The sequence below is a fragment of the Pantherophis guttatus genome, chromosome 3 (genome assembly GCF_059756535.1).
Source record: "Pantherophis guttatus breed Tessera chromosome 3, ASM5975653v1, whole genome shotgun sequence".
NCBI classification, from domain to species: domain Eukaryota; kingdom Metazoa; phylum Chordata; class Lepidosauria; order Squamata; family Colubridae; genus Pantherophis; species Pantherophis guttatus.
The window spans coordinates 246,237-267,932 of record NC_142065.1 but is presented as its reverse complement, the minus strand read 5'-3'; the positions used below and the strand labels follow the sequence as shown (position 1 = coordinate 267,932).

Here is a 21,696-nt window from a genome sequence, read left to right as displayed (position 1 = left end):
AAAAGCGGCCATTTGTCCAAGCACTGTAAAAGCCAGAGGAAAAAGGGAATGGCTGTCAGGCAGGCATCTCCAGGGAAAAAAATTACAACCCCAGCAAAAGTGAATGGGGTCCCTGGGAGAGGCTTAATAGATGCTGGGAGCAGATGAACATTGGCCATGTCCCCCGTTTAGCCAAAAGGGCAGGATCGAGGGGGAAAGAGTCCCTCGCAAGCATTTCTGGGCGGACCAAGAAAGCCAACGCAGAGGCACAGGCAAAGGAAGAGGTAACTGTGGTGGGAGTGATCCCTCGCTTGCCAGGTAACCTACTAATGGGTGCAGACAATGGACTCGGAGAAAAGGAGTAGAGAAAGAGGCTGTGGGGGAGGGAGGAACTACACGGGGCCCCACCTGAGGCAAAGAGAAGGAGAAGCAGCAAGACAAGGAGCCCGGGATTCTTCTTAGCCATTCCTGATTCAAGAGGAGAAGCGAAGAGTCCTGGGAAGGTGAAAGCTTTAAGAAAGGCTGACAAAGCCGGGCTGGCCCCAAAGGGGCAGAGATGCTGGAAGGGAAGGTGCATCTGGGGCCTTTGCAAAAGAAACAGCCCACATTAAAACACAAGAGGGTTATCCACGGAAAAAAAGGGTTAATTGGGATTTTATTTTACTACAAATTGAGGAGATGGATTTTGGATCTGGTTTTACACAAGCTATCCGGGCACTTTATACGGCGCAATACGCAAGTGTTAATTGAAGGTGAAACAACAGAGGAGATACAAATACGTAGGGGAACTAGGCAGGGATGCCCACTGTCCCCACTATTATTTATTTTGACTCTGGAACCTTTACTAAATCAAATCAGACAAAACAAAGAAATAAAAGGACTTAATGTTAGGAAAGAGGCGTTTAAAATACAAGCGTTTGCAGATGATCTCGTCTTTATATTGGAGGAGCCAATGACCTCGGGGCCAAATTTGTTAAGAAGTATTGAGGAATTCGGCGCAGTAGCAGGTCTACAAATTAACAGGGACAAAACCAAAGTAATTGTTAAAAATCTTAAAGGGACACGGAAATTGGAGATAGAGAATGTGATGGGAATACAAATAGCTAAAAAGGTAAAATACTTGGGCATATGGCTGACCCCAAAATGCTCCTTGATAAAAAAGAATAATTATGATAAACTCATCTTGCATGTGGAACAGGATTTAGATCGGTGGAGGAAAGTACAGCTATCCCTGTTAGGAAGAGTGGCAGTGATAAAGGCACACATGCTGCCAAAATGGATATATCTTTTCCAAACAGCCCTGGCAAGATTAGAGAAAAGTTTCTTTAGGAAAATGGATCAGATAATTGGAAAATTCATATGGCAAGGGAAAAAGCCACGTATTAAAAGGAAAATGATGCAGGAGCATAAAACAAGGGGAGGCTTGGGACTCCCCAACTGGGAGTGGTACTATCAAGCTTCTTGCCTGGTTTGGGTAAAAGATTGGATAATACTGAAGAGGACGCGTATATTAAAAATTGAAGGGTATAATTTACAGCAGGGGTGGCATTATTTTCTCTGGCCAATCAAAGCAGGACAGCATAAATATTTTACAAATCACTATGTAAGGGGATGTCTGATAAAGGTATGGAATAAGATCAAAGGAATGATGTATAGTAAGATTCCATATTGGTTAGTGACCCTTGAAGCGACTACACACCCACCTCTATTCAACTTGGATAAACCTGTGATGTACAGGGAATTGTTGGACGGTGGGGGAAATCTTAGATCTAAAGTGGAACTACAAATACGGGGAATCAATTTGGACTGGTGGCCATATGCACAAATTCAAGCAAGATATCAAAAAGATAAAGTCAAGGGGGGGTGTTTCACTTCACCATAAGAGTTCGATAAAGCCCTCCTGGAAGGTGACAAGAAATGTATCACTAAGGTATATAACCTCCTCCTGTCCCGATCTGTAGCTGAGGAAATAAAGACTCGATGATAGCCTGGGGGAGGAATTTCGGATATTCAATAGATCTGGAAAAATGGCAACAAATATGGAATAGGAATGCGAAAATGACGATGGCAGTGTCTTTCAAAGAAAATATATTTAAAATGTTATATAGATGGCATATACCACCAGCAAGAATCGCAAAGATGTTCCTTGGAACCTCAGCAGAACGTTGGGAACGTGGGTCAGCCAGGGGTACATTTTACCACCAATGGTGGACATGTCTACAAGCCCAAAACTATTGGAGTAAGATAAAAGTTTGGCTCATGGAGATTACAGGAGCCAGCTTTCAACTGAGACCAGAGGTCTACTTGCTAGGAATAAACCCTGGGGGCATAAGGAAAGCAGACTGGTACCTTTTCATACACATCAGCACTGCGGCTAGAACTGCATATGCGCAACTTTGGAAAGGGAAGGAAGTACCATCGGATCAGATGATTATCAACAAAACTTTGTGGTGTGCAGAATGTGATAGACTAACATATATTCTTAAAGATAGACAAGAATCAACTTTCAATCAAAGCTGGGATAAATGGTACCAATGGACAGAAGTAAAAATGTCATGAGGTAGATGTTAGGGAAGCATGTAGCACAGAAATGTAAATAGCAAGCTAAATATAAATAAGGGAATATTAGATATAAGATTAACAAATGCAAGATGCAGTATGATAAACCGAACTGAAGCTGTAGTATGATGACATGTAATGTTATTTAGAAACTGTATATATATGGGGGTTGAATCAACCTCAGTCGTATGTATGTGATTGTGTTTCATTATAGTCTTTATTCTGTTTTTTGTTTCTAATTTATAATAAAAAAAAAATTTTAAAAAAAAGGAAAAAAAGGGGAACAAGGACACGTCAGGGGCTGCTGCACCGTGTCAGGCTCGATCCCTACACAAAGGAGCCAACTGAAGAAGTTGCGCTTCCTCATGAAGCCATGAAAGCCCGTGGGCCACACGCAAGTGGGATGCAAGGGACAGAGCCGCTTGCAGATCCCTGGATAGGCCCTATTGGCCAGGGATCTGCAGAGAGCCCAAAGCCTGCCCTGTGCGTCACAAGGGGAAGAAAAGGCCCCATGGAAAGGGTACCTTTGGCCTCCACCTCCTTTTCCAGTCGCCATGGATACCGTAGGACTGTTACCACGATTCAGTGAAGGCAGCAAGTATATACTGGTGGTCGGTCATCGTGCCACTTGGTACCCAGAAGCAGTTCCATTAATCTGACCACTAAACATGTCGCACAGGAATCAGAATCAAGTTGGAAGAGACCTTGGAGGTCTTCTAGTCCAGTGGTCCCCAACCTTTTTATCGCCGCGGCCCGCTGAGCGCGCGCAGGGGTGGGGGCACGGCCCAGGAGTTTTTGCGCACGGCCCAGGAGCCTTTGCGCTGCAGCGTTCATGTCCCCCGGCCGCTGCGTGGCCCGGTGCCAGGTACTCCACGGCCCGGCACTGGTCCGCGGACCGGGGGTTGGGGACCACTGTTCTAGTCCAGCCCTCTGCTGAAGCAGGAGATTCTATACCATTTCAGACAAGTGACTGTCCAGACAGCCCTCTCTCAACAGAAGGGGAGGGGGGGGACACCATCCATCTCCTGTCTACAACAATCCTTTCAGCAGTTCCAAGAAGGCTCCACACATTTGCACTACTCAGGTGACCCGGAGGTAACCTGAGTAGTGCAAATGTGTAGAGTGGTGCACAGATAACCTCCAAGTGGCCTCACTGGCTTTCAGAAAGAGTGCTAACGACCAGATAACTTCAAGGAATGTAAATCCTTCCATTCCCCAACATTTTGAAGCTTCTTGGATGAGAAGCAAAACATCAAGGAAAAAGTCGAGTTGCCTTTGGAAAAAAGCACCTTTGGGACTGTCCTTACAATGCACAATAGCATACAACGGCCTTACAAAACGAAGGAACCAAGCCCCAAAGAGAATGCTCAGGAAATATGCAGAGCAGGACCCAAAGCATTGGGATACATGGCTGCCTGTCCTACCGTTTGCATAGGGGGAGGTTCTCCAGGTATGCAAGGATCCGGCCCACTTGAATGATTATATGGAGGACAACCTTGTGGTGTTTTAGACATCATTAAAGGAGGTTGGTGTGGAAACCTAGAAGGCCCAAACAATCAAATTGAGTACATCCTGACACGAGAGAGTAAGTTAAAGGCTCAAGGAGACATCACCCAGGACCATTTCAGCAAGTGCAATCACCAGAGAAAGCCCAAAGTCCCCTATGATCAAGGGTTGAAGGCCAAGAGACTTAAAAATGGGAGATCCCGTCACTGTTGCCTGGTAGAGAGCGCAGACCATAGGCCCAGTGGCAGGGTCCCTACAAAGTGAGGAGAACTGGTCAAGTCAATGGTGAAGTAGAATTTGGGAGCCCAACAGCTTTGGGAGAAATGAACCAATGGCCATCCTGAAGATATTCCTGCCCAGATCCCAGGATTGGGCATTTGCTCCTCTCCCTCTTTTGCAATGCCTTGTGATCTCTGGACAAAGCAAGGGGGAGGAGAACGATCCCTTACTCCTTACACAGCTGTGGTGGCTGTGTGTCTTCCATGCATGTCTTTTTGCTCATATAACCCCCCACCCCCCTCCAGACAGGCATGTACAAGGAGTGCCTCTCAGGAAAGAGGGACGAAGCAAAGGCTGGAATCCTGCAGGAGCCGCTCTGACAGCCCCAGGAAGCTCCCTTGTGAGGAGCACCCCAAAAACCCTGCCCCACTGGAGGAAGGCGGTGTGTCCCAGGAGAAGCTGATGTGCTGGACCTGTGTGCCCCAGCCTCTTTTCAACCCCTCCCCTTCAGCACGGTGGACCATGATAGGATACACCAACAGCTGTCCCATGACTGTGAAGGTGGGCTCAGTGGGGCACAATGTGCACCCCCTCCAAATACTCATCCTGAGAAGTCCCAATGCGAGCAGGATGCGGCCTTCCAGGTTTAACATCCCACTTGCGCAGAACTAAACCAGTTGTTGGGTTGTGAACAACCCAGGCCAAGAGGCAGCCTGGCAGGTCTAGATTCCTACAACGGCAGCTATGGCAACTTTGCAAAGTTACCTTTATACCTGGTAAACCCAGATGGGTGCAAAACAGCCGCAGCTGCCTGGCGTCACAGAAGTGATGTGCATCCTTGATGCATAGCTTTATGAACTAACCCCCAAATATCATTTATTTATCAATTTAAATATTTAACTTAAATATCAATTTGATATTTGTCAACTATCAATAGCAGTTTGCCTGCGATCCTGAGCAGAACTGCTGTGGATGAACTGCAAGGGAGGAGGTAGGAATTAAAAAACTCCCTTCGACTCCAAAGAAATGGAGGTACTGGAGGAGGCGGCTCGTCTCAGGCAGTTCTACCCCTGGGCTTGATCCAGGCTGCCCGGGCACACACAAAGCACTCGGACCAGACTCGCCCCACAGCAGCAGATGGCGACACCAGTGGCCCTGGGACTCTGGTGGGCTTTCACTGGGGCAAACTGGGCACCTGAAGTGACCATGCCCTGACTTCCTGGCAGAGCCTCAGAAGCGCCCAAGCAAGCACCCCGGTTTCCCATCCCCCCCCTTGCCCCTCTGCCATTCGGTGTCCCCAAGGGGACAGTGCAGCCAAGGTGGTTCCTTTGGGAAGGAGGGGAAATCCAGTTCCCATTTTGGTGGACAACAGAGCAGATAGTTGCTGTTTAACTGAATGGGATTTTCCATCTGCTGCTTGTTTGGCCATAGGAAACTCCAGCACCCCCCCCCCCATGGTGGGGCAGATCAGTTTCCCCTTCCCATAGACGATCGTTAGATAAACACTCCTTTTTGGTGGAACGGATTTGGATGCCAATTTATTGGCGAGTTGTGCTCTGCCGACAGAGCCCTCTGTTCTTTACAGGCTGCCCCATTGGTTTGTCTGGGGCTCTTGCATTCTTTTGGCCCCAGTGATCGCTGCAGTGGGGGCGCCCATCAAGGCCCTGCCTCCCTCTGCCTTGGGTCCTTACTACTCAGGTGGGCACTTTCATCTAGCCCACCCTGAGATGGGCATCCGGCTGTCATACCAGGGGGGCTCTTCCCTGCACCCAGGTTCAGCCCCTGGCTCCCCCTTTCCAGACCGGCGGGCATTCCCAGAGTCCTCCTCCTCTTCCTCCTCCTCCTGAACGCTCAGGAGCATCTTGGCACAGGTGGCCTCCTGGCCTGAGGCACAGCAACGTCTCCCCCCAGGGGGGTACTGGAGGCAAAGGGAGGCCGCCATCTTCCGGGGCACTTCTGACCCATCGAAACATCTCTGCCACAGGTTTTCCTGGCAAGTGCCCAACCCCCCTTCCAAGCAGCCGCCCTTGCCATCCACAGGCCTTGCTGAGGGGCCGGGCAGCAAGGCATGCTCAGTGCATGCAGCCTCCACAGGCCCTCCCCCTCGGCTTCTGGCCCAGACAGTCTGAGGCACTAGGCCCCCCAAAGAGGGTGCCCTCTCAGTCCAGGGTGGGGGGGGGGTCAGAAGCAGCCCTGCTGCCCAGCCTCTCCCACCCACAACCTCTTTGCTCCAGGCAGCAATCCATTCCACCCCCCTCCCCCCAGCACCACCCAAGGGGTGGCTTAGCGCAGGGGGGCATTCTCGGCCTCCTCCTCCTCCTCCGGGGAATCCAGCAGCAGCAAAAGCTCCAGGTCTGAAGCGGAGCCAGGCCCCTCGGGGTGCTTTGTGCCCTTTGGCCCTGCGTGGGGAGAGAGGGGTTAGCTGCCTTTCAAGGGCCCACAGAAAGAATGTCCCTCTGCCCCTCCCCTGGCCCCCTCCTTACCCCCGAGGGCCTTCAGGGCCACGTGCAGAGAGATTCCCAGCAGGCAAACGGCAAAGCCCAGCCAGTTCAGGGGAGAGAGCTGGTCTCCCATCAGGTGAGCGGCCAGGAAGAGGGTGAAGACTTCCTGGGGACAAGGCAGCGCATCAACTCACAGCAGCCCAGCCAGCCTGAGCCCCCCCCCCCCTTGCCAGAGGAGGCTGGGACTGGACAGGCTCAGCCCCACTGCTGGGGATCCCCCTTAAACAACCCCTGTAACAGCCAGAGGCACCCACCTTTTTGGCTTTCATTGTTTTTGCTTTTATAGAATTGTGAATTCTAAGCAGTTCCTGGGTTCAGAGAAGGAGGCAGGGCCCAGGGGTGTAACAACCACATACGCACATGTTGTGTCGGAAGAAGGAAAAGCAGACAACTGGCATCTCTTATTGAGGCCCGGAGACCCACTAAGGAGAGGATAGGCTGGAAAAGAGCCCCACTCCAATACCTTGAAGATCCCCGAAATGGAGAAGGTGAGGCTGGAGGTCCTGGAGACCAAGAGAAACTCGGAGAAGCCCAGCCCGAAGGCCAGCACTCCGCCAAGCGCCAGCTTCCCCAACAGTTCCAGCAGCAGCTGCCCCTCGTGGAAACGGAACAGCTTCTCCGACGCAGACAAGGGCAGACCTGGAGAAATAGGGAGGGGGGAGGGGGCTCGCTTGTAGATCCAGACCCACCACTGGCTGATCCGGAAGCAAGTCCCAGAGATAGGTGAGGGTGGGGGCGGGGGCAGACAAGGCCCTACAGTCCGTCGGGAGGAAGGCCTTTCCGCTGCTTCTCCTATCTCGGGGGGGTGGTGGTGCAAAAATCCCTGAGGGAATCCTGCCAGTGCTGGGGAAGCTGCTTTAGCAGATCAGCAGAAGCCTCCCCTCCCCCAGCCTTCTCTGCAGGTTGGAGGGTAGGAACCATGGGGGAGGGGGACACTTTTCAGGTCCTACTTTGAAAAGGGGCTTGGGAGTGACAGGCTGCCACATCCGTCACCGTGAAGGGAGGCCCTTCCCTGGGTTCCCACAGTAGCTGTGCAACCTCAGGAAAACATACCGTATTTTTCGGTGTATAAGACGCACCTTTTTACCCCCAAGAAGGGGGTGAAAATCTGGTTGCGTCTTATACGCTGAATGTAGCCCCGCCCACCCGCCGGCCCCTACCCTTCAGCCATTTTCGGGCAGTTCCAGGCGGCAGGGATCTGGGTCGGGGCACAGCCTGAGGAACAATCCTCTTCGGGACGGTCGGGGGGGGGGGGGAAATCTGCCCGGCAGCTTCAGGGAACAAGGCGGGTGCCACGATTTGTGGCTGGTCACCCCTCTGGCCACCCAGCAGGCAGCTTAGGGCAGGCAATGGCCGCAATGACTTCACTCCCCTGCAACGTAGGAGCTGCCGCCTAAGCCTTCTGCGCCCAGGAGCCGAGCGAGCCGAACGAGAGCTCCTAAAGAAAAACGCCCCTTTCCAGCCACCGCTGCCGGATTTCCCCAACGCAATAATCAGAGCCGCGTTTCAGGTGGCGGGCGGCCAGTTCCCCTGCAACGTGCAGTGGGGAACTGGGAACCGTTTTGGATTTGGGGAGGGGATTGCAGCGCTTCCGCCTGAAAGTGCTTGCAATGGGAAGAAACGGGTGGGGGGTGGGGAGAAGGGTAGCCGTTGGCCTGGAAACCTGCAGCAGGGAGTCTTGCACGGTGCAGGGGGTTGGACTAGCTGAGCTCCAGGGACCCTTCCCTTGACGGGACTCTTCTGCTCGGAGAGACTCAGGCCACCCCACATTAAAGCCCCCACTTCTTTGGAAAGGCCTGAGCAGAATCACGATGGGACTTCTCCTGAGGTTCCGTCTCCTTGCCCAGGATTGTTCCGGAACACGCTTTATGCCGCCTCCTAACAGCTTTCTACTCAGGAAACTTGGGATGGCCTGAGGTCACTGAGGTCACTGAGGTCCCAGAGTGAGCCCCCTCCCCCCTCCCCCCACCAGCTGCTGACCTTCAAACAGGGCAAAGAGGGGGAAGAGGCTCAGGAACATGGGCGGCTGCAGGTGGAACATGGTGTCAATGGGGTTCTGGAGTCCTGCAAGGGAAGGGAAGGGAAGGGCAGTAGCCGGTCAGGGGAGGGAGGGGGGAGGCCTTGCCTTCCCCCAGCCCCCAGCCCCCCCCCTCACTCACTCACCCAGCTCGTCCTTTTGCAGGAGGATCTGGGTCCGCGTCCAGCGCACGCCCCCCAGGAAGGAAGCGCCCAGCACCATGGCGAAGCCTTCGGCGTCGAACTGGGTGGCCTTGTAGGTGAAGAGGAAGAGCCCCCCCGCGATGAGCAGCACCACCAGCACCAGGGCGGCTCTCTGGCAAGAGACGGAGCCGCGTCACCCGCCGGCTGAGCGGAGAGGCCGGCCGGGCAGAGGGCAGGCGGGGCTGCCGGGGGTGGGGGTGGGGGTGGCCCGAACCCCAAGGCCGCCCACGGGGCGAGGGGGGGCGTCTCACCGGCTCCTCCAGCTTGAAGATCAGCGAGAAGAGGAGGATGAAGAGGACGGCCGAGGACTTGGTCATGGTGTAGCTGCCAGGCAGGGAGGCAGGGAGGGAGCGTGAGGGTGGCGGCTGGAGCCCGCCCGGCCTTTCCCCCCACCGGAGGAGCCCCGTCCCCCGAGCCAGCCTCCCCGGAGCCGCCGCCCGACACTCACAGGGAGACCGTGATGTAGAGGAAGCTCCAGTTGCTCAGCCCCACGTCCAGGGCGGTGGACAGCGCTGCGTGCGAGCGGGAAAGGCGCCGTCAGGAGGGCCCCGCTGCTTTGGCCCGGGGAGAGACCGCCCGCTTCCCCGGACGCCCCGGCGCGCGATCGCCTCGGCCCCGCCGCTCACCTGTCGGGGCCACCTGGCGCAGGTAGGCGGGCCAGGGCAGGAGGGCGCGCCCGGCGGCGGGGGCGGCGTGGCAGCGGCGGGAGCAGCGCCTGGCCAGCCCCGAGAGCGCGAAGATGACCAGCAGGTGCAGCAGCGTCATGAACAGCGGGAAGGCGAAGCTCTGCGCGGAAGGGAGGCCACGCGGTGAGCCGGCGCCGCCTGCACCGCCCCGCCCCCCGCCCGCGCCCCCTCCGCCCCCACCTTCATGAGCCACTTGTTGTAGAAGGTGATGCCGATGGAGAAGCCGTAGTAGAGCAGCACCAGCCCCGCCGCCCGCGCAGCCGCCCGCGCCCCGGCCATCGCTCCGGGCGGAAGCGCCCCCGGCCCGCAGACGCCGCGCGGCTAGAGCGCCCGCGCCTCCCCACAGCGCCCCCTGCCGACCGCGGCGCAAAGAAGAGGCTGGAGCCGGGCTGGAGGGGGGAACCGAGCTTTAATGTGCGGTGGGGAGCGCGCCAGGTCCAGCCGACGCCAGTCCGGGGGGGCTCAGCCGTAGTGGTAGACGAAGTCGTAGCTGCTGGGCTCCTTGGGGACGGGCGGGGGCTCCTCCGGGATCTGGACGTTCTCCAGGTCCAGCAGGCGCAGCTTCATCTCCATGCTGAGCAGCGTGTCCAGGTCGCTCTTGGTCAGCTCGCTCCCCATGTCCTTCCCCACCAGGGCGTTGAGGCCGTCGACCCAGATGCAGAACTGGGGGCAGCAAAAGCGCACCTCAGGCTGGGCGGAGAGGGGAGCAGCCCCTGCCCTTCCGTCAACCCGCTTCACGCACCGCAAGAGCCCGCCTGCTTCCTACCCGGCGCCTGCTGCAAATCACGCCCAGGAAGTTGCCTCCCCTTGGAAACAAAAGCAGGGGGGAGGACCGTCCCTCCCTCCTGCTCTGCACCTGAGATGGGAAAAGGCCCGGGGACAGAGCTGGCCTGACCCGGCAGCTGTGGGAGGGATCTGCCTTCACATAGTTCCGAGTAGCAATTGGGCAGAGCTGCTGCTAACGAAGGCTGGGGTGGGGGGTGGGGGGAGTGGGAGCTTTCGCTCCTTTTGGCCCGATGGAATCCCATGGGGAGCCCGAGTTCCATTCTGGACACCACCATCCCGATTAGAGCAAGGCGAGAGGAAGGCCTCCGGGGGATGGGATGGGAAGAGCTGCTCTCTTCAGCCTTGGCATTTCTGAAGGGGACAGGCAGCTGATGCTCTCTTCACCCCCACACACCCCTGCTGGAAGAGCAGCCTTACCCACATGAGGCCTCCTGTCCCCGGAGGAGCCTCCAAAATGGAGCCAGGGGTTGGGCCTTCTGGGGGGCCCAAGAGGGCTGATACAGTCATCTTCTAAATCGGGTCCCCAGCCCAGGCTCTTCGAACCAGCAGCTTGGTCCCGGGACGCGGCCCATTGGGAAGAGGGGCCATGCAAGAGAGCACGTGAGCTCCTTCTGCGCAAAGGGGTGGGGGCACACGCAAAGCCATCCCCTCTCCCAGCCTGCCTCCCACCGCTGCTGCTGGTTCGAAGAGCCCGGAAGGTTCTCCATAACTGCTGGTAGCCAAAGGGCTCCCCAGGAGCCGCTGAGCGAGTGCCTGGGTGGGGTGGGGGAGGAAGGTGTACTTGACATGCTGCTTCTGCCGGGAAAGCAGAGACTGCGACTGCAAGGGGGCCATTCTGAGGGACCGAGTCTGTTTGGATGAGGGGGCCACAAATGTGGTGTGACTCTTCAGAAACGCCTACTCTGACTGACATAAAGGGAGGGAGACGAGGAGGAAAGGATCGTTGGTGGCCTCATAAGAAACACAAGTGGCTTTCCAGGGTCTCTTTCCAGGAACCCAAACTTCAGTATAAGTTTTCAGGAAAGGACCTACTGACCGAAGGTCGGAAAGAGGAGCCATTCAGCAGAGAGGCCAATGATGCAGGGGGAGGGGGGGTCTCCCCTGTTCAGGGGATGTGTCTGGGCGAAGGCCGGACAGGCACCTATTGCGGTGCTTTAATTCCTACCCTCAGCAGGGTCAAACCAGGTGGCTACCAGAGCGCCCCCCCCAACTGTAGCTCTCTCCGCACAGCTGCCCCCTCACAGCTTTCGGGAAGCAGCTATGAGGGCCTTCCCTTGGGCAGGGAAAGTTGGCCAGGGAGGGCAACCTGAGGGCTGGCCCAGGAGGATAAGAGCAGGGGGCGAATGGGCAGCCCTGGGCTCCCCCACCTGTTATCTTCTGCTCACCTCATACTTATTGGGCGCGATAAAGTTCAGGGTCTCATCCGGGTCATAAAGGATGGAGAAAGCCAGTTCCAGGGCCTCCTTGGGGATGAAGAGAGAAGCCAGTGACCGGGGGGGGGGGGGGAGAGGGGGGGGGAAGGCCTCTCCCTTCCCCCGTCTCTGTCCCTGGGCAAGAGGCCTTGGGGGGGAGGGGTGTCCTCCCTGGGATGCCCATACCTTGTTCTGCTTCAGTGCCCCCTTCTCCTTCATGTGCGGGCATTCTTTCCCGGTAACGACGGCCTTGATGTCTGCCACGGGGACTAAAGGAAAAGGGGCTGCAATCACGCCCGCCCCCCCCCCCAAGGCAGACAGACCCCTGGGGCCGGAGGGCTACCAAGTCCCCCCCCCAGCTGCACACACAGCCCCCTCCCCCAGCATACTCTTCTCCTGCAGTGACTCCAAGGTCACCCCTCCCTGGGCGTTCTCCTCCAGGTCTCCGTAGTGGAGTGTCTTGTGATTCAGGGCCAGTCGGCAGTACCAGAAGCGCTCTGCAAGGCAGGGGAATGATCTTGGCAAGGGCCCTCCATCTCACTAACCCCCCCCCCCCCATGAGAGGGGGCCCCACTGGCTCACCTTGCCTCCTCCGGTTGCCTACTTTGCGGAAACTGCTCCCCTCGCAGAGGCGGTTCAGCCGCTGCTGCTTAATGAGCTCCAGGATCTCTGGCTGGATCTTCTCCCGCAACTCCCTGGGGAAGGCCGGCCAGCAGGCACATCAGAGGGGTGGGAGTGGGGAGTTTCCCCCCAGCCCCTCCCCCCCGAGGCACTCACACGATGGGCGGGGACTGGAAGTCATCCTGGCTCATCCGCTCCGACTGGCGCAAGCGCAGGACCTCCGAGTACCCCAGGCTGCGCAGCTTGCCTTTGAACTGGTCCAGGGAGGGTGGCTTGGCAGGCAGTGCCCGGGTGATCTGCTCCCGCACCACCTGCATCACCTGGCGGAGGAGGAGGGCAGAGGCATTGCGGGGCTGTGGAAAGAGAGGTGGCGGCCAGCTAGGCTCCTCTGCGGAGACCCACCCACCTTGTGGAAATCCTCGGTTGTCGCCCGCATCTCCTTCCAGGTTTTGTTCAGCAGCTGGATGCCGATGGCGAAGAGCTCCTCCAAGGCCTGGTCGTGCGTGAAGAACATGGGGTGGTAGTCGTTCTGGCCCTCGTTGGCTTGGCAGAGACAGGGAGGAAGCAGGCTGTCAGAGCGACCAGGGAGGCCCCCTTTCCCCCAGGCTGAGCTTTGAGAGGGAGGGGGAGATCCAGGGCAAATATTCCCAGACTGCCTGGAGGCCCCAGCAGAAAAGCACTAGGAAGTGCGGTTGGTGTATGTGAGAAACTGCACAAAAACATGCCAGCTGAACACCCAGGGATCCTCACAGCTGCCCTGAGACTTGCATTATGAGGCTCTGATCTTTCCGACCAACCCTTGGGAAGTGAGTGGCCCGCCAGCCAATGGCACTCAACAGCCATCCTTGCCCAAACCACACACACACACACAACCACCCTAGGGCTGCTACCAGCCGGGTGCCCTGCGGGGCTCAGAGCAGAAGGGGAAAGCTTGACCAGAGAGCAGTGTCTGCTCTGGCCCTGAACGGTTCCCTCACGGTTGGCTTCCTCAAGGGAGCCCACCAGACTTTGCTTACGAAGTTCTCCAATCTGCAGGATCTCGCACAGCATCTTGGTGAGCTCAATGGCACTGCGGCCAAAGGGGCAGGCGTGTTTGTCCTCTGAGCTGCTGTTCTCCAGGACGATCTGTGCGGCAGGAAGAGACACTCGGAGTGAGTGGGACCCGGGTGGCTGCCTGTGCAGCTCCTCCACGGGGCGGGGGGGGGGGGGCGGGCAGCCGGGCCCCTTACTCGGATGTAGGCGTCCTGATGATGTTTGGCCAGGTAGAGCATGTTGTCCAAGGCCAACATGCCTGGGGGGGTCTGAAGGAAGTCCAGGGCAGGATTGACAGGGTTCTGTGGAAATAAACGGGTCTCTCTTGGCCCCTGGCCTGGCAGCCCAGCCGGCCTTCCCTCTCAGCACACCGCCAACCGACCGTGAAGCCCAGTGTTTTGTAGTCCCTGGTATAAATGGCCTTGCGCTTCTCTGCACCGCCGCTTTCGGCCTCAGCCTCGAAGGCAATCCTGCGCAGCTCAAAGAGGACGTCCCGCTGGGCCTGCTTGGGACAAGGGGGACAGTGAGCCTGGCCAGCGGCAGCAGCTGGACCCCTGCCCCGAAGGCTGCATGGGGCTACCGGGCCCCCACCTGGTCGCTGGGGTCCATTTTTGTCATCATCCGCTCCTCCCGGAGGTTGAGAGTCAAGACCTGCAGCACGTACAGCTGGTGGGCCATCTCGCTTTTGATGGGGCGGTTCCCTCGGATGACGTGCTGGGGGGGGAAGTGTGTGAAGACGGTCAGCAGGAGCAGCCCCTACCGCCTCACAGCTGTCAACTGGCCCAGACTGCTGTGGCTGCCATGCTGCCCGGCAAGGGCAAGCTGTCTTGCAGAGTTGTAAGGCCTAAGTGAAGGGAAGGCCGATGGATGACAGGGCTATCTAGGGAGGGCTTCTAGGACCCCGAGCCTTACCGTCAGGATGGCCGAACGCAGCTGCTTCTGAGCGGAGGCGTCTGCCATCTCCTGCCAGGAAGGTAAAAGGGAAATTGGGCGGGGGAGTGGAAGGGAGAGAGCCAGAGGGGGCACCTTCCAGCCCACCAGGGAAGCGAAGACCCCACAGGGGGAGTAGCCTCCTGCCCTTGCGGCCCCCCTGCTCCTCCGATTCCTTCCGTGCACCCCAACACCCTGAAAGAGAACATCCGGAGCCAGCCAGGCCTCCCTTCCCTGGCACAGGGATCCACTTACAGTGCAGGGCAGGTCAAGTGGGCTAGCAAGCTGGTCCTGGGGGCGGAAAGCAGAAACAGGCACAAAAGGAGCAGATGACGGAATCAGCAGACTGGGGGGAGGGGAGGGTAAGTGGGGGGGGGCATACATAGCCTTTCACAGGACACAGATGGAGGGGGTGCACGCAGAGACGCCCAGGCCAGCCCGCATCCCAGAGACGGCTCCCCCCACCCCCCAGGAGAAGGGAGCAAAGCCTGCCTCTGCTGCCAGGCCGGCCACTTACCTGCCTCTTGTCTTCGGGAGCCTTCAGGAAGAGGGCGTTGATCAATGCTATTGCGTACGTCTGGATCTCCTGGTTGGAGCTGCAGTGACACCCAGAGAGAGAATTGGTCCAGCTCTTCTGCCCTGCTAGGGGGTGGACAAGGGGGAGCCCCAAGCCCTGGGACACTCACACTTGGAGGTGGGAGAGGAGCTGCCCCACTGTGATCTCCTCCGCGATCTTCTGATAGAGAACTTGGCTGTTCAGTACCATGCTCTCCAGGATGGCCAGGGAGCGCTGCAGGATGGAGACATCCACCGTCGGCTGGCTCACGTACCCCGCAATCTGCCGGCAGAGCGAGCCCCCGGTTAGCACCAGCCTGCTTCACCAGGACATCCCCGCTCTCCCCCCAGTGGACGGCACCTGCTTGATGAAGCTGATGGAGACTGTGTCCCAGGAGACGAGGCCGTGGTCCATGAGCTCCAAGAAGGCAGTCAGAGTGAAGGCCAGCATCTCACCGTAGCTGTAGGGGAAGGTACAAACCGCCCCCTCTGCAGGCTGCTGCTCGGCTCTTTCTCAGCTTCCAACAACCCCTTCGGCTCTTGTCTCACATGGCCCCGCTGTCCACGCTCTTGCCAGCCAAAACGGGCGAGGGCAAAGGAGGAGGTCACCCTGCCGCCTGGGGGCTCCAGGAGACACAGGCCATGGCAGAATCTGCCAGGGAAGCCTCTGGGGCTCCTCTGGCTGCCCCTGAGCTCACCCTCCATGGACTGCCATGCTGGCTAAAGGTCATGGGCCACTAGGTGGCACCTACTTCTCTCTCCTTTTCCTGGACTTTCTAGGAAGGGAACAAGCCTTATGACCCTGTTGCCATCCTTTCCCCAACAGGAAAGCACTAAGCGGGCTTGACTACCTCCGTGCCCCTCCTGGCATCCCCTGGAGAGCCGCTCGACAGCAGTGAGGTCTGGGAGCAACAGGAGGCTCAATCCTCTGTTGGAAGATGCACCTCTGGGCAAAGGTGCTAGAAGTGTTTGTAAAGGTGGGGGATGGGAAGGACAAGAGCAGCCGGGCGCTTACTGAGAGAGGAGCTTGGAACTGCCCTCCACCAGCCGGGTCAGCACCGCAATGCCATCCATGTTGATGAACTCAGTGGCGAACGTGATATCTGCCGAGAGCTTGGCCAGTTCCTTCATGGCCTCCAGGCAGCCCTCCAAGGTGGAGGACTGGGTCCGATCCATCAGTTGGCGAGCAGCCCTGGACTGAAAAGGAGGCATTGGGAGCCCCTCCCCATCTCGCTCGGGAGGCAGGGAGCCCAGAGCAGGTCCTCAACACTGCAACTGGCAAGGGGGGGGGGATAGAGGGGGGAGGAAAAAGAGCCCCACCCCCAAGCCTCATCAGGAAGGGCTAGCAGCAGCCCAAACCTACTGGAGAAACCGCCAACTGGAGGATGGTCCCATTCTTGATGTCACCACGAGTCTGTAGTGCACAACGACAAAAGCTGCCTTAACACTAGTCTCTCTCTGTGTGTGTATGTGTGTGTGTTGGACTCTAGGCCTGCAAAAAGAGAAGATTGTCAGCCTACCTGTTCCGTTATGTAGAGCTGTGCTCCATCGGCATAGCGTAGTGTATAGTATTCAGGGTTAGGCAGGGACCATCTGCAAGGGGACCAAGACAGGAAAAGCGCTTGAGCCTCCCAGCCTGGGCGTTCCTTCACCTGGGAGGGAGGGAGGGAGGGAGGGAGGGAGGGAGGGAGCTCCTGAAGCCCCAGCTGAGAAGGTGAGGAAGAGGAGGAGGCTGAACTGACTGGCTGGCACTCACCCGTCACAGACTTCCTTGATGATGGAGACCAGGGGCCGCTTCTGAAAAGGGCGAGAATCGTGAGCTAGGAGGCTTCTCTGGACCAAGCTCTGCCTGTCCCCACCATCATCCACAGCCACCCTGCTGTGGCTCACTGTCCAGGCCCCACTCCTGCCAATACTTGGGCAGCCTTTACTCAAAGCCTACCCCGTCTCTCACCTGGTCAAACTCGAGCAATTGGGCGTTGGCGCCAGGCCACTCCACGGCCACCTTGACTATGTCCGGGGGGGGCGGCATCTCTTGGGAGATCCAGCTCTCTCGCTAGAAACGGGGACCACCTTCCAAACCTGTCATGGCAGAAAAGGGTTGGCAGGTGGGCTGCTTTGCCACCGCAGGAGCCACCGGCCCAAACTGCAGGCCCTTTCCCGGTTCTAGCCCAGGGATCAGTCGAGGGCCTGGGCTGACTGCGCATCTGTTCTCTGGGCCCCACCCGGCACTTGCAGCTTCCCACATACAGCTGAAGCGATGGGACTGCAGACATTTCAAGGAGGCACATAAAATGGGGAGGGGGGGCATTGGTGAGGATATAATCTGACCAGCTGGGTCCCCTCAGGAAATTCTCAACTCCAAAGGAAGGCAGATGGGCTGAATGATCTTGACCCCAAGGGGGACTGTGGGGGAATGGCAGCATCCGGAATTCAGGGGTGACTAAAACCGAGGACAGCCAGACGGAGACTTGGACTTCAGAAGCACAACAGAGAATCCCCACCCCCTGCGGAGGACCTCCTCTCGGGGGGGGGGGTCTCAAGCGCAGTCAGGAACCACCTGGTTGAAGGGTGGGGGGAGGGGATGCATAACAAATTCAGTGAAGCTCTCGAGAGAGGCGCACAGATCCTGTTCTGATGGGCTTCACTCCAATGGCGTCAGACAATGAAGGCCCCATGGGTCAGCCCTAGAGAAAAAGACGAGGCTGCCCTTTGTGAAATAAATTCTTCAGCTCTGCATCAGCTCTGAAGCTCGATTCAGACTTCAGCCTCACTGCACGTTGGGCAACGCAGGCGCTGCTGCAGAGCCCCGGCCTTCACACGTCTGCCAACGTTCCCCTTCCGGCAAGCAGCAAAGCACAAGTGTGGCAGTCTGAGCTTCGACTTTTCTTTGCCCCTGCCTGGGTCTTTCCCCAAAGTCCTTCCAGAGATTGACTGTTACCTGCTGGGTTTTGTAGTACTTATCTGTTACGTCATACGAATGTCAATATCTGCTGACTTCGTTGGCAGGTCTCTCCTCCAGTTGCTCCTTTTTGTCACTCAAATGCCCTTACTTTTCGCCTGCCTCCCAACAGGAAGTTGGACCAACCAATCAGCAGGATGCGCATCTCCATGCACGGCATCCTCGAGGCTTGGGAGGCGTGCGCGTCGTAGGCCCGACTGCAGCCTATGCTTATACCCATCAACCGCTCTGCAGCGCAGGTACGCATAAATGTTGTGCGCAAGTCTAAATCAAGCTGAAGTCAACTGGGCTAATCTGCCCAGCTGGCCCCTAAGAAAAAGGGCTTGAGAGAAAGCCTCCTCCTCCTCTGACCCACTTCCAGGACTGGCAGGACAGCACATGCCTTCCTGCGATGATTGGCCAAATGACTGCAGTTTGCTGGCTGCTCAGGGGGAAGGGGCCCCATGGCACTTCTGAAACCACCCCTTTGCACCCAGCAGCACTAATTGGTCAACACTCTCCACTTAAAAACGTCTTGCTCTTTGTTACTATTCATCACATTTCCCTACTCCAAACTACTTTTGACACGTATAAAATGCAATAAAATCAGCAAGTCACCAGAAATGCCTGAATGGCAGAGGCTCCTATTCTAGATCATTACACGACGCAGAACACAATGAATGAGCCGGGAACTAATCAAACGAGCTACCGGAGCTGAGCCAGAGAAGAGCCTCCTGTTACACAGATGCACTTCCTGGGTGTGAAATCGATCGCATGGAGTCCGAGTCCAGCCAAGGATTTCACTCGCGCGCTTAGCCTGTCAGACCCCCCGCCCCCCCGAGGCTGGAGAGGGGAAAAGGGGAGGCCAGAGAGGCCAGGAGGGAGCTGCAGCTCAACCGTCTGCGGAGCAGCGAGCCGGGGAGGCCAGGAGGAGAGCCCCGGGCTCGCTCCGGATGCTTTCGGGAACAGGAGACGGGCAAGGGGCAAAGCGGTGAAGCCCCGAGATGCCGGCTTCTCCCTCGGGGTCCCCGTCCCCTGGGAGGCCTTCGGAGCCCCCCCCCAGCCCCAGAGGGCTCCCCTGGCTGGACCTCCACGGGGGCAGATGCGGGGCTCCCCGGGGGAGGGAGGGGTCTGTTCTCCGGGGCCTGGCGCAGCGCCCCCTCCCGCGCTCCCCACCGGCGGGCTTTTCAGCCAGGGCGCCCTCCCCCGGAGGCTGGAGCGAGGCGGGGCGCCAACCCGCGCGGCCTCCGCCGAAAGCCTGCAGCGCCTTCCCAGGCCGCGTCCTCACCTGCCCGGGAACGCCGCCTGGGGCGGGGGGGGGGGCAGGGCTGGGCTGGGGGGTTCGGTCTCTCCCACCGCTCTGGGCTCCGCTCTCCTCCCGGGCTCGGCTCCGCCCTCTCCGCCCCTCCCCCTCGACCTTCCACCCCCCTCGGTCCCGCCTCTCCCGAGGATTGGACGAGGCGCCCCCAGCGCCCTCTCCTATTGGTGGATTGGCGAGGCCGTCGCCGAAGAACCGGCTGTCATGGAAACCGCGGCGTCGCTCGCGCCCGGCGGCCGCTGAGGGGTGGGAGGCCGGCGGGGCCGGAAGTTACGGTTTCCTTCCGGTTCCGGCGGAAGCGGCCGAGCGTTGGCGGTTCGCGAGGCAGCGGGAAGCGCGGCGGCCGAGGAAGGAGACGGGACGCCGCCACCATGGTGAGCCCGGGCTCGGCGGGGGCCCCGACGGGGAAGCCGGACCGCCTCCCCCGCCGCGCGCTGACCGCCCCTCCTTCTCCCCGCAGACGGTGGGCAAGAGCAGCAAGATGCTGCAGCACATCGACTACCGCATGCGGTGCATCCTGCAGGACGGGCGCGTCTTCATCGGCACCTTCAAGGCCTTCGACAAGCACATGAACCTCATCCTCTGCGACTGCGACGAGTTCCGCAAGATCAAGTGAGCGCCGCCGCCGCCGGGGGAGGGGGAGGGGGAGGGGGGGAGGCCGGGCGTCATTCGGCGCCTTCCTTTTTCCTCCTTTTTCCTCGCAGGCCCAAGAACTCCAAGCAGCCCGAGCGGGAGGAGAAGCGCGTGCTGGGCCTGGTGCTGCTCCGCGGCGAGAACCTGGTCTCCATGACCGTGGAGGGGCCGCCCCCCAAGGACGTAAGACGGGGGGGGAGGCTTGTGCTGTGGCGGGGTCCCAGAGCTCCTCACCGGCGGCCTTTGGAGGCTTCAAGCCTGGCTTGCTGGTCGTGGCCCCCTCCTGCTTTGGGCGCCGGGAGGGGAGGCTACCAAGGGACAGCGGACTTATTTGAATTGGCCCGGTTTATTAAGAGATCGATAACGGAGGATCCGACGGGGCCCCTGTGCTAGGGAAAAGCTCCCTGGGAGGAATCAATCCGGGGAGGGAGATGCGAAGAGCGGCTGTGCTGAGATAACCCCGTGGTTTTAGGCTCCCGAGCCTAAACGGTGGTGACCGTTTGGCTCTTTTCCAGACTGGGATTGCTCGTGTGCCGCTGGCTGGGGCAGCAGGGGGACCCGGTGTCGGCAGAGCGGCTGGAAGAGGAGTGCCAGCCGGAGCTCCAATGCCCCAAGCACCTGCAGGTTTGGCCGGTCCTGTGCGTGGGGTTGGTGGACCATCCCAACAGGTAAGCAGGGCTACGTTCAGATGTCGAGCTGCCTCGGGCATAAACACTACTTTGGGGCCCAGGAGTCCTTTTCACCTTATCTTGTGGACAGGGACAGAGATGAGTGGCCCATCATGTTCAGCGTCTCTGAACTGTTTTTTCATTACAGGTAATGACGCCTCAGAGCCGAGGGACAGTTGCTGCTGCAGCCGCTGCTGCCACTGCCAGCATAGCGGGAGCCCCGACTCAATATGCACCAGGCCGTGGAGGCCCTCCCCCGCCCATGGGAAGGGGCACTCCCCCTCCAGGTGAGTTTTGACTAAGCTACCCCCACCCCCTTCTTGCTACCGGAGCCGACGGGACCTGTGATGAATGGTAGTATCTGAGCATTGCTGTGAGGAGCCATTGTCAAAGCAGGATTACTCTGAGGTCTCTACTGGGCTAGGAGGCGGCAGGAGGAGGGAAGGGACTGTCACTTGCTGATGCGTCTGCTTTTCTGCTCCAGGAATGATGGGGCCCCCTCCTGGTATGAGACCACCCATGGGCCCTCCTATGGGGATGCCACCAGGCCGTGGCTCACCAATGGGGATGCCACCTCCAGGAATGAGGCCGCCACCACCTGGCATGAGAGGTAAGTCCTCTTGTTGGAGAGTTGAATTCTGAGATAAACTGCCAAAGCGGTCTTATTTTTGACTTGGTATGAGAGGCCATTGTGATAGCAGCCAGGTGGAAACAAATTACTCAGTAGCACTAGTGTTTTTACGGCTGCAGGTAATTGTGACTCTTGTTTTTAGGTCCCCCTCCTCCTGGCATGCGCCCGCCTAGGCCTTGACACCCATGCTGAATCCAGTCGGACTCAGGGGGACAATCTTATTAATCACAAGATGGCAGGAGCAGGATTAACTATGTATGTATGTATGTGCTGTTTTTTGATGTCATGTTGCCCTTTCTAATAAAACTTTGCCGATTCCTCCTGTGGTGTCAATGTAAGGCCTGGGTTTGGAGTAAGAAAAGGTGGAAAGCATTTTGGGACCCCTTGGCCTCAGACCATCCCCTTCCTTGGTAGCAGCTGCCTCCCAAGTAGCCACCAAGGGCACATATACCAAGATAGTGAAGGACTTGCTTCCATGGTACTTGTCTGAAGTAGTATA

General features: G+C 58.0%; 3 protein-coding genes across 16 annotated transcripts; 1 reads left to right on the top strand and 2 right to left on the bottom strand.

Annotated features, from left to right (window-relative positions):
• Positions 1–5,772: 5,772 nt before the first annotated feature.
• Positions 5,773–9,997, bottom strand: SLC35H1 (solute carrier family 35 member H1). 3 transcript variants are annotated; one of them, XM_034424144.3, is made up of 9 exons: positions 9,851–9,997; positions 9,611–9,770; positions 9,433–9,496; positions 9,236–9,308; positions 8,928–9,096; positions 8,745–8,828; positions 7,228–7,403; positions 6,747–6,870; positions 5,773–6,662 (listed from the first exon to the last, which is right to left on the bottom strand). In XM_034424144.3, the coding sequence occupies exons 1-9, from the start codon at positions 9,947–9,949 to the stop codon at positions 6,547–6,549; spliced, it is 1,065 nt and encodes a 354-aa protein (XP_034280035.2). In that variant the 5' UTR covers positions 9,950–9,997; the 3' UTR covers positions 5,773–6,546. The 3 variants fall into 3 exon arrangements, with proteins under 3 accessions (XP_034280035.2, XP_087745021.1, XP_087745022.1); XM_087888895.1 differs by having other exon boundaries at positions 8,928–9,033; positions 9,851–9,993; XM_087888896.1 differs by lacking the exon at positions 8,745–8,828 and having other exon boundaries at positions 9,851–9,993.
• Positions 9,998–10,060: 63 nt separating this feature from the next.
• On the bottom strand, positions 10,061–19,364 carry ELMO2 (engulfment and cell motility 2). Of its 12 annotated transcripts, none has more exons than XM_087888886.1 (22): positions 19,236–19,364; positions 16,961–17,088; positions 16,763–16,803; positions 16,527–16,599; positions 16,370–16,420; positions 16,022–16,203; positions 15,368–15,467; positions 15,138–15,289; positions 14,969–15,047; positions 14,707–14,742; positions 14,434–14,484; positions 14,113–14,235; positions 13,904–14,026; positions 13,719–13,823; positions 13,506–13,614; positions 12,896–13,032; positions 12,646–12,809; positions 12,451–12,563; positions 12,258–12,365; positions 12,055–12,137; positions 11,842–11,919; positions 10,061–10,333 (listed from the first exon to the last, which is right to left on the bottom strand). In XM_087888886.1, exons 2-22 carry the CDS (start codon positions 17,036–17,038, stop codon positions 10,133–10,135), a joined length of 2,187 nt encoding a protein of 728 aa, XP_087745012.1. In that variant the 5' UTR covers positions 17,039–17,088; positions 19,236–19,364; the 3' UTR covers positions 10,061–10,132. The 12 variants fall into 12 exon arrangements, with proteins under 12 accessions (XP_087745012.1, XP_034280031.1, XP_087745015.1 ...); XM_034424140.3 differs by having other exon boundaries at positions 13,904–14,023; XM_087888889.1 differs by lacking the exon at positions 14,707–14,742 and having other exon boundaries at positions 13,904–14,023; positions 17,948–19,364.
• A 115-nt stretch (positions 19,365–19,479) lies between these two features.
• SNRPB (small nuclear ribonucleoprotein polypeptides B and B1) lies at positions 19,480–21,515 on the top strand. Its single transcript, XM_034424143.3, has 7 exons — positions 19,480–19,639; positions 19,726–19,877; positions 19,970–20,081; positions 20,414–20,566; positions 20,715–20,853; positions 21,051–21,176; positions 21,340–21,515. The coding sequence occupies exons 1-7, from the start codon at positions 19,637–19,639 to the stop codon at positions 21,375–21,377; spliced, it is 723 nt and encodes a 240-aa protein (XP_034280034.1). The 5' UTR covers positions 19,480–19,636; the 3' UTR covers positions 21,378–21,515.
• The last annotated feature ends 181 nt before the right edge of the window (positions 21,516–21,696 follow it).